The following is a 15,698-nucleotide window of genomic DNA, read 5'->3' on the forward strand; positions in this document are numbered from 1 at the left end:
GCGAAAATTGTTTAAGCAGTAAAAACGACAGGTCGTAAAGAAACAACTTTAGTACTAACCGTATTGAAGATGAATGATGTGGGTACACTGTCTCTCTGTTATTGAGTTCTAAAGTGTTGTGGTTATCAAAAAAAAGAGAGTTCTAAAGTGTTGTTTGAGTTGGAGTTACAAATGATGTGGGTTATTCATCGGTAAGATATTATTATTATTATTATTATTATCATTAAGTGAAAGAGAAAGAAAGATGAGGAAATTCTTAATTTTTAGGGTCATTACAATTACAATACTTTTTTTGTGTAAATTATGGAAACTTGAACTACAAACGCATTCGAACTGATGTTGACATTGCTGGGTTTGTATATCCTCTACAATAATATTTGTAATGTACAAGGACATTCAATTTGCGTGTTTCTTAAAGCAAGGTATTTTGATTCCATATGTACCAACTGTTTTGTTTTCGGAAATCTGTTATGTGCATTTGCCCATATTGCAGCATCCAATTTTCTCATTCTTAATTAATGGATTTCAATTTTGAATGTATTCGTTATATTTGTTCTGCACTGCCTCCCATGGCAATGTCATTAATGATTTGGATTTGGAATTCAATCTTTAGTTTAAATGACTTTTTTTTTTTTTTTTTTGAGAAAGTAGTTTAAATGACTTGAATAGTGTATTAGACAACAATTTTATCTATTGATGAAATTTATCCAATGGAACCATTAATTTTACTTTAAAATTTTCAAGGCTAGTTCCAACATATAATTTTATTTTTAAATTTCCACATTTCAATCATGTAAATAGTAACGTATTTGCAGTACAGAATATGAAATATGTTTATATTATGAAGGAAAAATTGATTAGTAGACATAAGCCTTAAATTTTTTTAAATCACAATTGATGGAAAGAATGCTTAAGCGAGGAATTAATTAGAGGGCGTTTGGATTCCACTGAAAAATGCTGCGTTTGCGTTTTCAGTTTTTTTTTTTTTTTTTTTTTTTTTTCAGCCGCAGTTGTTGACCCAGTCTTCTGTGAAGAGTGCATTCGTGCACTGTTCACGGACCCACAAATTTCACTTTTCAGCAACTTTTTCATTAAAAATAGGTCCCGTGGTACTATTCACACATTTTAAAATTATTTTGCTACAGTATTTTCAGTTTTCAGTTTTCAATTTTCAGTAATAAGTTCTATCTAAACAGACCCTAAGCCATTGAGGTCTATGTGTTATCAGAAAAAGGGTCATTGAAGTTTGTAAGTGACAGTGATTGGGGAAAAATTTTAGGCCTAGAAGTTAGGGAAATTCAAATGCCCAAAAAAGAATCCAAAATAACCTCAAAGTACAAAGATAAATAATGAAAAACTTATCTTTAATAACCATTGCTAGCGATTATAAATTTAGGGCTGCTCACCTGGGCATTTTTCATTCCCTCATTTTGACCCCAATTTATTTCTTTAATCTTTTTTTTTTTTTTTTTTTTTTGAGACTTTCAACTTATGGGATGTTCTCCTAAAAATAGCTAACTGGAACCTAAACTTTGCAGTACCTTTTGCTTTGAATTTAATTATTGTAAGTTTTTACAGCTAAGCATATGCCTCAGCTCAGGAGGCACCAAAGAGGAAAGAGAAAAGCATCTTCAGCAACTTCTTTATCTTGCTAATAGAAAGCTCGACTTCTAAATGCTCTGTCATTGCTCTCCTTACAAATGGGGTACTAGGCATATGGAAAGCTCTGTCATTGCTCGACTTCTAATAGAAAGCTCGACTTCTAAAATGTTAACAAATACCGAACGGTGCTTGTTAAGGTTTTTTTTGTTGTGTTTCACTTAAAAAGAGGAAAAAAGTTGTTAAAAAAATTGTCAAAAAAGATTAAAAAAATTGTCAAAAACTGAAAAACTGTCAAAAGCTAAAAAGTTACCCAAAAAATTACCAAAAATGTGTTGTTTACGGTGCCCGTTAACACAACCCATATAAGATATAACACTGAATAAGGAAAAACCAAGAATTAAAGATATTTGGCAGTTAAACATGCATGGTTATTCATGTTCAACATCTTATTTTATTAATTTAAAAGAAGCAATCTTTATTGAAATCTATTAGGAAGTGTCATAATCAGTGGAATCAATTAGGAACTATCATGCTAGTGCAGAAAGATAATTTTTAAAAAAATATATATTTATTTCACAGGTGAAATTTTCATTATGGCACTTTTAGGTAGTCATTTATAAATGCCTCTAATTTACTTTTTTGCATGAGCAATCCACTAACGTAATGATTCAATTCTTATTATCCGATTTTCATTTTTGCGGTTAGTTATGATCTCTTGCCCTTAATGTAATGCTAAAAGTGAATTTTTTGGTGCAGTTGGTGTCACTGCATATTTCCTATTCAAGCAACTTGCAATTTGAATGATAAGGAACTGCAAACAGTTGTATCAAAGCTTGTTTTTCGGTTCATGAACAATAAACAGCCCAAAGTTTCACATCCTGTAAAGGTAAAGTTTAAACCTATTACCAGTGCAGATACTGTAGTAATTTATAGAGCACATTATGCAGTAAATGTGAAGCATGGCTAATTATCTGCTTAAAACCGAAGGAACTATATCGACCCCTTTCTTTCTTTGCACTTATCCTATTCCAAGGTTTGAATCCACTCTTTTGGGTCCATATTCAAATTATGTTAGTCTTTCTTAGACATTATTGTGGGGGAAGATGGTATCAAATTTCTAAAAGAATTTAAGAAGGGAAATTTCAATGAATAATTTTCTCAAAAAGCCGCTGTTACAAGTTACAACTTAAGTAAATCCTTAAATAAAACAATAGAATGTTGCCCTAGCAAACATGCAATCGCACAACCACGAATTCTGATATAGGCTAATGGTTCTATTAGTTTCTTGCTTATTTGAAAAGTCACATGACTAATTAAAAGTCAGTATGTGGAAACCTTAGCTGGGTTTTTGGGTTGCAGTGTGGCGTCTCTTCCCATAACATACCCCTTGGTTCACCTTTTAAGACTAGCTAAGATCTGCTTGAGATGTTATAGTAGATCAAATGGAAAGGAGGCTAGTTGGGTGGAAAATTTGTATTTTTTGAAAGGTGGTAAGCCACTTTGATCAAAAGCTCTCTTTCAAGTTTACCCACCTAATTTATGTCTATCCTTCCTATGCTTATAGGGGTCGCTCGAAAATTATAGAAGTTGCAAAGGGATATTTCTTATGGACCTGGCTTAGGGCATGAAAGGAAGTTTTCCATTTGGTGAATTTGAGTACAGTTTCTCTCCTATTCAATCCTGTGGTTTAGGGATTCAAAGGTTCGATATTTTTAATCAATTTCTTTTTTGGAAATGGCTTTGATCCTATGCCATGGAAAGGGATAATCTTAATTTGGAGAAGGGTTGTGGGGGTTAAATAATATGGAGAGTTGGTGGGTAAATTGTTTTCTGCTGAGGTTAGGCGTTCTCAAGCTGTGTGTGTACGAAAGCACATCAGAAATGGTTTAAATGAAATGTGAAATTCTTTTTTATTTTGTTAGTATGTGTGGTGTGGTGATGAACTCCTTAGAATCCTTTTTTCCTGAGCTATAAGAAAATGCAACCAACAAACAAGCCTCTGTTGACAAGTACATGTATAGACACAACAATGCTATCCATTGCTGCCCTTCATTATGCTTCTTGCAGCTCTTTTAAATGAAATGTGCTTGTCTTTATTTAAGAATCATATATCTGACGTGAAATCTTACTATAAGTTTAAATGATTATTGGGCAAAATACATTATTTGTGCCTAAAGTCTGCATACCAAGCGTTTTATACCATTGAAGTTTCAAATGAGCATAATTGATCTTTAAAGTTTGAAAAATAAGTATTATTGATCTCTTCATCAATTTGTACTTTGTGTTTAGCGGTACACTATTGGTTGAATGTATGTTGGAATTACTAGAATAGGATGTGGTTAGTGTGCCCGCTTGCCCTTGGGTAAAAGGACATCCCCAACCATTACCACGGTTGGGAATCATCTTAGAACTTTGATTTTTAGCAGATCAATGGTGTGGTAAAATTTAAGTTGTGTTGTAACTTTTTCAATAGTAATTAGTAAGTAATCTTGAATTACTTACAATGACATTATACCCTCTCTTTCGTAGGCTGTCACATTTTCTACTAATTAAACTCATGGTAAGATTCACCATAAATACAAGAGGTGAAAGCATCTTGCCACTATACTTTGGTAGGATTCACAATAATTTTATAACAAATCTGTGGTAACAATTCGCTCACCATTGACCTCACTTTTTCAATCATCACTAGCAGTTTATTATATCACATAGGATTTCTTGTAAAAAAATTTGTGTGGCTGGCATTAAGTTATTTAATTAATTACATGGGCTTAACTAAAAAATATAAATAAAAAATAAATGGTAAACTCAGTATTTGGTCCATATTTTTTACATTATATTTCAATTTAGTCTTCAACCTTTCAATTGTATCAATTTAATCTTTAACCTTTCAATATCACGTCAATTTAACACCTACTGTAATTTCTTGAATGAAAAATGCGTGGCAAATTACCAAAATAAATAAATAAAAATTAGTTTCCATTAATATGGTAATAAACTATTTTTTTTTTTTATCAATTTATCATGTTAGCAATTTCACTCAAAAAAAAAATAATGGCTAAATTGACACAACACTAAAATGTTAGAAATCAAATTGCTACAATTGAAAAGTTATGAACCAAATTGAAATATAATGTAAATGATATTGCCCAAAAATAGATTCTCAGAGAAAAAAAAAAAAAGATATTACCCTTCTTTTTCTTTTTTTTTTAAATTTTGGGAAACATAAAGTGGGTTTTTTTTTTTTATAACATAAAGTGGGGTTTTTGATTGCATCGGAGGGGTACAGAACATAACATAGATAGTTGGTAGTAATAGTATAGCCTGGTCTCTCCACTCCACGGGTTGGAATGGCGGAAGAAGAAGGATTTGAAAAAGCGTATCATCATGAAGAAGAAGAAGAGAAGAAGAAGAAGAAGAAGAAGGAGACGATGATGAGTCCATGGGAGCAGCACTCAGCAGTGATCAGTATTCCTCGCTATGACTACAACGCCCCATCTTCGCTTCTCCACCACTCCGTTTCTGGCTTCCTCATCACCTGCACTATCAGTTTGTACTTGCAAACCAAAACAAACCCACTTTCAATTTCCATTTCTTTTTGCAAAAATATGCCTCTGCTCTCAGTATTAGTTACTAATATTTAGTTACATCTTATAAATTTGCTTCTTTTATTTTAAATAACTTAATAAATCACTGTTTTTTGTTCCCTTGTTTGTCAGAGAGGGAGAAAAGTGCCACAAAGGAAGCAATTTCTATCCTAGATAAGGTTAAGATTTTCTCTCAAATTTTACTTTAAAGAACCCCAAAAAAAAAAAACTTTGCTGTGTAAAATCAATGTACCCAGCATTTTCCTTTGTTGTAAGCAGCATTTTAATTACCTGAAATTTATTTTTCTTCGTTTAATAGTAGCAGAAGACTTACTTATCTGCAATTTCATTGCCACCATTGCTTATGCTTATCCAATTCCCATTTAAATCGAAATGTGAGACATGTTGCATTTATTTGATTTGATTTTGTGTGGTTTTACATGTCTTTCTTTAAGACCATTATATTTTTCTAATGCCACATATCTGATATCAGTTTATATTACTTCTTTATTGGGTCAAGAGAAGCTTTGGACAAATGTAGAGATGTAGCGTGTGTGTAGTTGCATCAAGTAACAATTTTCAGTTCTAGAATTTTACCACAATTTTGTCCATTGTTGTCAATGCTGACTTCTTTTGGTTGTTTTAAATTTTCTGGCAGTATGTAGGGTCTTGTAGTAATGCTGATTCCAGAAATTTGGACAATCCGGATAATAATGCTGCTGCTAAGAGAAGGAAAATATGCCCAGAGGATGACCAAGATGGGGAAACCAAGACTGCTTCCAATAACTCTGGGAAAACTAGTGGTAATTTACTGATTAATTTGGCTTGATTTCTTTTGGGGTTTCAACTAGTTCGTTGGTAAGGTGTAGGGATCCCCATATTCAAAAAAGATATATGATGGCTGATGAACTTTTGACAGGTACTTGTCTGTCTCCTGTAATGCCAGACACAAATCTTGATAGAGGTCATGTTCTTTCACTAGTTAAGCTAACAAGGAGCGGTTTGCTTCTATTTACTTTCCCTAGAAATACTCTGGCTGACACTGTTGGTATTGTATCAAATATTATGGAGTCTGTGGAATCTGGGATTTCCAAATCACCTCTGTAAGTTCGCTTATTTGCCCCATTCTCAATTTTCTTTTTTGTTGGGAGTGTTTCGTATTTTTTTTTTTGGTTATTTGTTTCAGGTATTAACTTTGCATCTTCTCTTTTTCCTTGTTTTTTTAAGTACCATATGAAAAATTCTCCTATAAATGAATATCAATCATAGATATGACTAAAGTCTTTGCAAATACATTGATTCTTATTTTATTTGACTTTTTGTTTAATTTTTGTTTATTTTTTATTTACAATGACTTTTTGTTGACATATACAGTATGAGTGGGTTTCTTCTTCTTTCTTATTGATTATTTTTCTTATTAAAAAAACTGTTGTACCTTCGATTCAGCAAGACATTCAGTTTTGCAACCTATTATTGGATGAGAACTGCAAAATTCAATGTTTCTTTTTTCTGATTTGGTCTTGAGTGCACCAGAAGGGGGAGGTAGGAAATGGAACTTACTTTTTTCAAGCATATTTACTACAAAATGCCAAGGGGGGAGGGTGATGATATTCTTAATTGGCAGTTGACTCAGAGTGGTGTTTTTTATGTGAGTTCCTTTTATAATTCATTATTGGACGCCCCTTCTATTTCTTTCCCTTAGAAGAACATTTGGTGTGTACAGAAGCCTAAAAGGGTGTCTTTCTTTTTATGGACAGCAGCTAGGGTAGGATTCTCACAATTGATAACTTGTTATGAGGGCCTTGCCCCTTGTTAATTGGAGTTGCTTATGTTGTTGTGATGAGGAATCTGTGGATCATCTTCTGCTTCATTTTAAGTTTGCTCGTGCTTTGTGGAGTGAAGTTTTTCTGATGTTTGGGGTTTAATGGGTATTGCCGAATACAAATGCTTCTCTTCTTTTTGCATGGAGGAATTTATTGGGGATTTTTTTTTTTCAAATGTTTGGAACATGGTTTTGGCTTGTATTATGTGGTTAATATAGTGGGAACGCAAATCATGTATGTTTGAAGATATTGAGATACCTGTGGATCTTTTGAAGTATTTGCTAGCTAGGACTTTGTTTGAGTGGTCTTGTATTTGGGGTTTTACAAATTGTATTTCCATGTCTGATTTCTTAATTTCTGTTAACTCTTCTCTTTGATTTTTTTGTATTCGTTTCAAGTGTTGTGGGTTTACTATCATAAACACATTGTACTTTTCTAATCAATAAAACTTCTCTTACCTATCCAAAAAAAAGGCTAGTTCCAAGTCCAACACATAATTTTTTGGACCAGTAAATTAATTCATGGTAGTAAATTTAATTTTGACCAGTATTTAAAGCTAGCACCTGGGATGAGGCTTAAGGACAACTCGGGGAACTGGTTCATCCTTCAATGAATAGTACCAATATCCAAGAGGTTATATTGTCTGCTCTACCCCAGGTTTCAGAGTCTTGTTTTAGCTTATATCTCATAGATGTGGTAACTAATTACTTTTTCCTCTTTTCCGGATCAGTAGTAAAATACTAAAATTATTAACTAGAAAGCCAGAAAGAAGTTGGGGTGCCCTAGTATGATAGGCATACAAAGGAAGGACAGAGAGAAGAGAGCAACTGAGAACTTGAATCCTAAAAAGAAAAAGGTATCAATGAAATCCAAAAAGAAAAAAAAAAAATTCGACAACAGTGGAGAATCAAAGATGAAAGAGAAAAGCATCTTCCGCAACTTCTTTATCTTGCTAATAGAAATCTTGACTTCTAAAATGCTCTATCATTCCTCTCCTTCCAATTGCCACACCAAAGAGGAAGGACCGCAGCAAGCTGTTGACTCCTCTGACCCCCAAACAGACCTTTGCCACAGGCCATCAAATGTATGGGATACTAGGCATCACCTAATATAACACTGAATAAGGAAAAACCAAGTACCAAATAACTTTGGCAATTGAACATTGTTTTTCAGGTTCAACATCTTATTTTATTAATTTAAAAGGAGTAATCTTTATTGGAATCCATTAGGAAGTGTCATACTCAGAATTTGGAATTTTTTATTGGGTATACTTATCCAAAAAGGAAGTGTCATACTCATATATTTGGAACTATCATGCTAGTGCAGAAAGATGAGGATTTAAAAATTAAAAAAAAAAGATTATTTAATATTTCACAGGTGAAATTATCATTATCGCCTCTTTTAGGTAGTCATTTATTGATGCCCCAAATTTACCTTTTTGCATGAGCAATCCACTAAAGTTATGATTCAATTCTTATTATCTGATTTTCATTTTTGTGGTTAGTTATGATCTCGTCTTTATTACTAAAAATACATTTCTTTGGTGCAGTTGGTGTCACCGCATTTTTCCTATCCAAGAAACTTGCAGTTTGAATGAGAAGGAGCTGCAAACAGTTGTATCAAAGCTTGTTTTTCAGTTCATGAATGATAAAAAGCACAAAGTTTCACATCCTGTAAAGGTAAAGGTTTAAACCTATTAACGGTGCAGATTCTGTAGTAATTTATAGAGAAAATTATGAAGTAAATGTGAAGCATGACTATTTATCTGCTTAAAACCAAAGGAACTACTGACCCTGTCTTTCTTTTCACTCACCATACTCCAAGGTTTGAATCCACTCTTTTGGATCAATATTCAAATTATGTTTGTCTTTCTTAGAAATTATTGAGGGGGAATAAAGAAAAAAGATATCAAGTTTATATTAAAGGAATTTAAGAAGGGAAATTTCATTCAATAATTTTCTCAAAAAGCTGCTTTTACAACTTAAGCAAACCCTTAAATAAAACAATAGAATGTTACCCTAGCAAAGACGGCAACCAGTAATTCTGATATAAGCTAATGGTTCTAATAGTTTCATGCTTATTTAAAGGTCACGTGACTAATTAAAAAGTCAGGAACCTTTGTTAGGTTTTTGGGTTGCTGTGTGGGGTCTTTTCCTATAACTTACCTGGGATTTCCCCTTGGTTCACCTTTTAAGACTAGATCTACTCGAGATGTTATAGTAGTAAAGCAAATGGAAAGGAGGCTGGTTGGGTGGAAAAAATTGTATTTTTGAAAGTTGTTATGTCACTTTGATCAAAAGCTGTCTTTCAAGTTTATCCACCTACTTTATGTCTATCTTTCATATTCTTATAGGGGTTGCTATAAAATTAGAGAAGTTGCAAAGGGATATTTCTTATGGACCCGGTTTAGGGGATGAAAGGAAGTTTTCCATTTGGTGAATTTGAGTACAGTTTCTCTCCTAATCAATCTGGTGGTTTTAGGAATTCAAAGGCTCGATATTGTTAATCAATTTCTTTTATGGATATGGCTTTGATCATATGCCATGGAAAAGGAAAATCTTTGGAGAAGGGAAAATCTGTGGGGGCTAAATAATACAGAGAGTTGGTGGGTCAATTGTTTTCTGCTAAGGTTAGGGGTTCTCAAGCTGTGTGTGTATGGAAGCACATCAGAAATGGTCTAAATGATATGTGAAATTCTTAGTTGGAGATGTTAGTCAGCAGTCACATATTTTTCTGGCATTATGTGGGGTGTGGTGATGAACTTCTCAGAATCCTTTTTTCTGAGCTATAAGAAAATGCAACCAACAAACAAGCCTCTTTTGACAAGTACATGTACAGACTCAACAATGCTATCCATTGGTGCTCTTCTTTATGCTTCTTGCAGTTCTGGAAGTGGTTTAAATGAAATGTGCTCGTCTTTATTTAAGAATCATATATTTGACTTGAAATCTTACTATAAGGCTTTGAGTGGTGGTCTTAGGGAGGTTTTTCCTTGGCAAGTGATTTTGAAGACTAAAGTCCCTAGGAAAGTTTCTTTTTTTGCTTGGACTGATGCTCAGGGTAATATTCTTACCATAGGTAACCTTCAAAAGGGCTAGATCATCATTTTTAATTGGTATGGTATCTCCAAAGTAGATGGGGAGAATGTTGCTCATCTTTTCCTTCATTTTTCTGTTGCTAGGGATCTTTGGTCTTTGGTTTTCTCTTTATTTGGTGTCTCTTGGGTCATGTGTCTTTCAGCAAAAGATCTCCTAGCATGTTGGAGATGTGCTTTCAAATGCAATCAAAGCTCAGATGCATCTTTATGTTTGATATGATGTATTTGAAGGGAGCACAACCCTAGATCGTTTGCAGGAATTGGAATTTCCCTGCTCTGCAGAGCATTGGGGATGTTGATTGTTCTTTTCTAGAGTTCCTTGATCTTTTTAATCTGTGAAGTTGCTCTTCCATACTTCCTGAGTACTTGGGCTTTGCCTTTTTACTTTTATTTTAAAAATTAAAATTAAAAGTCAGATGCCTTATTACATAAAAACTTTTATAAAAAAAAATTATAATAATGAGTTTAAGGCATAAGCTACTTAAAGAAACAAGATTCATCCCAGAAGCTAGCTTATGGATACCTAGACTTCCCTTTAGCGTTCCTTTTTCCATTCTCAGGTGTTTGTAAAAGTTATCAACTTTCTTTGCATCAGGATTAAGTTATATTGAGTCAGCAAATTGCAAATGTTGAGTTACATGATGCCAGATAAAATTAGCAACTGGAATTTTTTTTTTTTTTTTTTTAATGTTCTTTATGCCTTTTTTTTCCCCTCAGAGGAAAAGAAAGCATAAAAAGCCTTAGCAGCCAATACTTTTGTCACATGAATTAAATCTGTATGTTATAGTTTGCAGTTGGTTATAACAGAAGAGGAATAGAGGAGACAGAGTTGAAGATTGTGAAAGATACTTTAAATGGTTCTGATAAGTTTGCTTTGTTGGACCGTAACAAATGCTTTGGCGTTGTGGCTGCTGCAGTAAAAAGTGCTGTATCAGATTCAGTTGTAGACCTCAAATCTCCAGAGGTAAAAAAACTGTTATCATTTCTCACTTGTTCACAAACATTTTACATTCTCCTGACTTATTTGTGCTTGTCCCAACTTCATCACCATACAGTTTTCTGTTCTTGTTGAGCTGCTTCCGCTTTCTGGAGTACCCAATGGGTCATTGGTGGTTGCTGTCTCAGTTTTGCCGCAAAATATGGTTAGTACCAAGCCACGTCTCTGCATCAAGGCTCTGGTTTCTGACTCCAAAGCAAAGGGTGGAAAGCATTAGAAAGGAATGGATCATGTGGTTTAGAATATTCTTACATGTGCTTTTGAAAAGAAAAATTAAACTAACTTGGATCAAAATAAAAAATTTGGCTCTCGATGTAATGATCATTGTTTTTACCATTGTTGTTTTGATTTCTTACTGTTAATCATCTCTCTCTCTCATATGCTGGGTCATATAGCATACTTATTATAGTAAAGACACTGTTTGTTTCGGCATAAAAGAATTTCCAAAAAATGTTTTCCTCATTTTCGAATCTTTGGGGTGTTTGAAAAAATTGGTCAAACAGAAATTATTTTCCACATTGACGAGGAAAAATGCCATATTTGGGGCTGAGGCCCTGCTTGTTTTGGTGTAAAGCATTTTTTTATACTGTTTTTCTCATTTTTTAGGCATTTGGGGTAGCTGAAAAACTTAGTCAAAATAAAACATTTATGTTGACCAAGAAAGTACTGTATCTGGCCTTGAAAAGTGAAAAGTTTTAGGCTTTGTTTGATACACCATTTCAAAAAAAAAAACACATGTTTTTAAATAATATTATACATATTTTTACATACTTTTTTACTCACACGTATTTTTACACATATTTTCAAATAACAAAATACATGTTTTTAAATGCAGGAACCAAACACCCCCTTAGTCTTAAAAGAACATAAACATTCAAAATGACATACATATTCTCAAAATCTCAAAAATGGTCAAACTACCCTCAAAGCCTATAGAGTGCCACTAAAATTTTCAAATGACCAAATTTTACATGAAACTTTTAAAATGACTAACATACGCATGAAATCTCTAAAATAGCTAAAATCCCTAGAAAGCTTTGATAGAAGTATTCCTAATATTTTAAGAATGATCAAAATTCTCCAAAATTGTTCAAAATCATCAAATTATCCTTGAAACTTTCAAAATGAGAAAAATATCCCCTGTAAAAATCTCTAAAATGAACAAAAACATCCTACAAATCTCTAAAATGATTGAAATACCCTTAAAATATCTAAAAATAATCCATATACCCACAACATTGAAAATATCCCTTAACCATGAAAATTGACAATAAGAATCTTGAATTTCCTATGTTAAACTCTTTCTTAGTAGACATCAATAAATCCGAACATTGTGTTGTAATGTTGATTTTGAAATAGTGAGTGTACTATCTTGATTTTGGCACAACTCAAAGGTATTAAATTTAAGAACAAAATTTGGGGGGTACCAAGTCAATCCTTTGAAGTTTATTTCTGTTAGTTTTCAGGGTAAACTACGTATTTAGTCCCTAACTTTTACGCAATATGTCATTTTGGTCATTGACCTTTCAAATGTGTCGATTTAGTCCATAATCTTTTAGTATTGTGTCAAAATAGTCTCTGCTATTAAATGATGGATGAAAAATGCTGATGTGGCTAACGGCCCAAGTAAAAAATCATTTTTATGTTACATCAGATGACATGTAATGCCACATGGAATAAAAAATAAAATTAAGAATTTGTTGAAATATAAAATATATTAAATTACAATGTGCTATAAAATTTAAAAATTAAAAATATAAAATAATGTAAAATCATTCTAGAATATTCTCGTCATTTTCTCAACATCCAAACAGAAAATCATTTGAACCCAAAACACTCTTCAAATCAAGACCAACGACAACCCATCTCCTACACCACTTTTCAAACCAAGAAAAACATTCTTACTTATTGATCCACTAGGAAAATGACTCAAATTTAAAATATGCAATTTCACCACCAATTTCATCCTTTGTTTTGGGCAACAAAGCAAGGGAACTACTAGCTAGTCGTTGATGCTCAATCCAATTAACATCCCAACAGAGAAAACACATTAAGTCCAATGAAAGCTGTAAAGACAATGACAACGTGGAGTACACAATTGAAATATGGGAGTGAAAATAGGGCAACGGTGTAATTGGGTGTGGTGATAGAGGCATGGCTAACTTGAGCCTCCATCCTCATCTCCTCAAACAAATTCTTACTTTCTTGCACCTGTTGCCCATGCTATATGTACGGCTTTATTTGCTACCATAGTCTCAACTGCACTGTAATGGTTTTCTTGGGGTTTGAAAAGTGGCTGAGGAGAAGGGTTTCCATCGGTTTGGGTTTGAAGGGTGTCTAGGATTTAAATGATTTTCTTTACTTTATTTTACAATTTTAACTTTTAAAGTAAATTCTTATGACCAATTTTTTTTTTAATTTTTTTTTTGTTCCATGTGGCATTACACATGTCATTTGATGTGGCATAAAAAAAAATTATTTGGGCCATTAGCCACATAAGCATTTTCCATCTATCATCTAACAGTAGGGACTATTTTGACACAATACTAAAAGGTTAAGGACCAAATTGACACATTTGAAAGGTCAGAGACCAAATTGACGTATGACGTAAAAGTTAGGAACCAAATAAGTAGTTTACTCCCTTTTTTTTTATGGTGCTATTTAGGGTGTCTAAGGCTAACCTAATTCCAAGTTACTCGTTGTAGAAAGGAGTAGTGCATTATTGGCATCTTTGTAACTTCACCTAGGAGTACAACTTTATCATGAAATTTGGAGTATATCAGTTTACATCTCATTTTGCAACTAGAGGTCGACTCATAAATCGAGGACAAAATGAAAATTGTAACCTTGAAAGAATAGAAACGTTGTTTGAAATTAGATAAGAGAAAACTAAGTTCCAAAATACATAGGAGCTCATGACATGGTGAATGGAAAAATTGAACCACCAAATCAAATGATCGAGTCATATCAAGTTTTAATGATCAAGATGCATTCTTAGAACTTAGGATTTAATCCATAAAATTTTGATTAGTCCTTAAAAGAATTCATTTCAATTAATTAAAAGTCCAAATTTTTAATTCCCTTTCATTTGAAAAGTCCCACATTTTCAAGCTATTGAAACTCGTCCCCCCTCCTTTTCAAGCTTCCATTTTGTGCTCTATGCTCACCTTCTTACTCAACAATTACCTCCTCTATCTTCCGTAACAAAGAGTCTTGACACTTAACCGTACTTTGATTATTCATCTTTTTAAAATGAAATTTGAAAAGAGAATAAAATAATTCCTTCAAATTATCATGCTACTATCTGTATATAGAAAATTCAGCAAAATAGTTTTTGATCGCTCTCTCTACATATTTCAAACCGATTTGACTAATTAAAATGTTAAAGAACTTTTACTCAATTTGCCAGAATTGAATTACAATCTTAAAATAAAAATTGAATTTATAGATTCTCAATTACAACTAAATTCCCTGAACCCATACCATGGTTGGTACAGCAATAGATAAAATCAAGTTGATTTTGTCATATTTGATTGAGTCCTTGGCCACAAGGCGAAAAATAAATCAAGTCTGTTAAAAAATTTGCTACTTCGCTAGAGTCAGGAGAAGCAAGCCTAAATACTAAAGCCTTCATAACCATATAGAAAGAACTTAAAGGACCCTTAGAATTTAAGGACTAACATATTTAATTACTTACTGATTATCAATCAAAATTCTTACATGCATATGATGCTCTATATAAGCATACCCATAGTGACAACTGTTAGGACATATGTGGTTCACTTGTTAAGAACATATGTCGTTCTTTTATATAATTAGCTAATCCTTTGACAAAACGCACTTTGCTTGTATTTGGGTAGATCTAGGATGTTTTTAATACTTCAAGAAACAAGGTTTCAAGATCAAGTGTTAAAGCCATGCAAGTCTGTCCAAGAAGCAAGTTGAAAAAGTGTCTGTCATTAAAACTCGACAACTGGCTCGACAGCTAGCATCTCTCGAGCTTAAGAAGCTGTTCTAGCCCCTAGGCTTGACAGTTGCTCGATAGCATCTCGACACCTCTAGCTGTCGAGGTTTAAGAAAAACAGATTTTCAGATCTGTTTTGATTCCAATCCATAGATATGTCTTTGGGTATTCTTTTCTCATAACCTTGACATATATAAGGATTATTTTAAGGGCCGTATCTGGTTACACAGTTGAGACACAAGTTGCACAAGCATTGAGCAAAGTCTGTTCAAACAATTTGTGACCGGAGACAAAGTTTGCCCTAATTCATCTCTTTATGAAGAAGCTGCTGTGTTTGTAAACCATAGGGTTTTGTAACTAAGTATCTTCTTGTTCTTCATTGTGAAGATGAACTGAAGAATTTTGCAGCCAACATCGTTCTCAAGTTGGTGATTGAAGTCGCATACTAGGATCCGCGCAATTGGTTAGTCACGTACTGGGAGTCGTGCATCAAAATGAGAGATTGTCACTACAGAACAAGTCTGATTGGGTATTGAAGTAAGGGTTCAACTGTAAGTTGGTATAAGATACGGGGATTCATTTACTTGTAACCGCTTGTTGTGATAATAGTGGATTCTCGGGAGTGGTG

General features: G+C 33.3%; 1 protein-coding gene across 1 annotated transcript; it reads left to right on the top strand.

Annotated features, from left to right (window-relative positions):
- The first annotated feature begins 4,854 nt into the window (after positions 1–4,854).
- Positions 4,855–11,454, top strand: LOC142627353 (uncharacterized). The gene is made up of 7 exons (XM_075801198.1): positions 4,855–5,151; positions 5,322–5,368; positions 5,848–5,992; positions 6,109–6,292; positions 8,562–8,691; positions 10,897–11,073; positions 11,165–11,454. The coding sequence occupies exons 1-7, from the start codon at positions 4,953–4,955 to the stop codon at positions 11,321–11,323; spliced, it is 1,041 nt and encodes a 346-aa protein (XP_075657313.1). The 5' UTR covers positions 4,855–4,952; the 3' UTR covers positions 11,324–11,454.
- The last annotated feature ends 4,244 nt before the right edge of the window (positions 11,455–15,698 follow it).

This window comes from Castanea sativa, chromosome 3, assembly GCF_040712315.1.
Source record: "Castanea sativa cultivar Marrone di Chiusa Pesio chromosome 3, ASM4071231v1".
Classification (NCBI taxonomy): domain Eukaryota; kingdom Viridiplantae; phylum Streptophyta; class Magnoliopsida; order Fagales; family Fagaceae; genus Castanea; species Castanea sativa.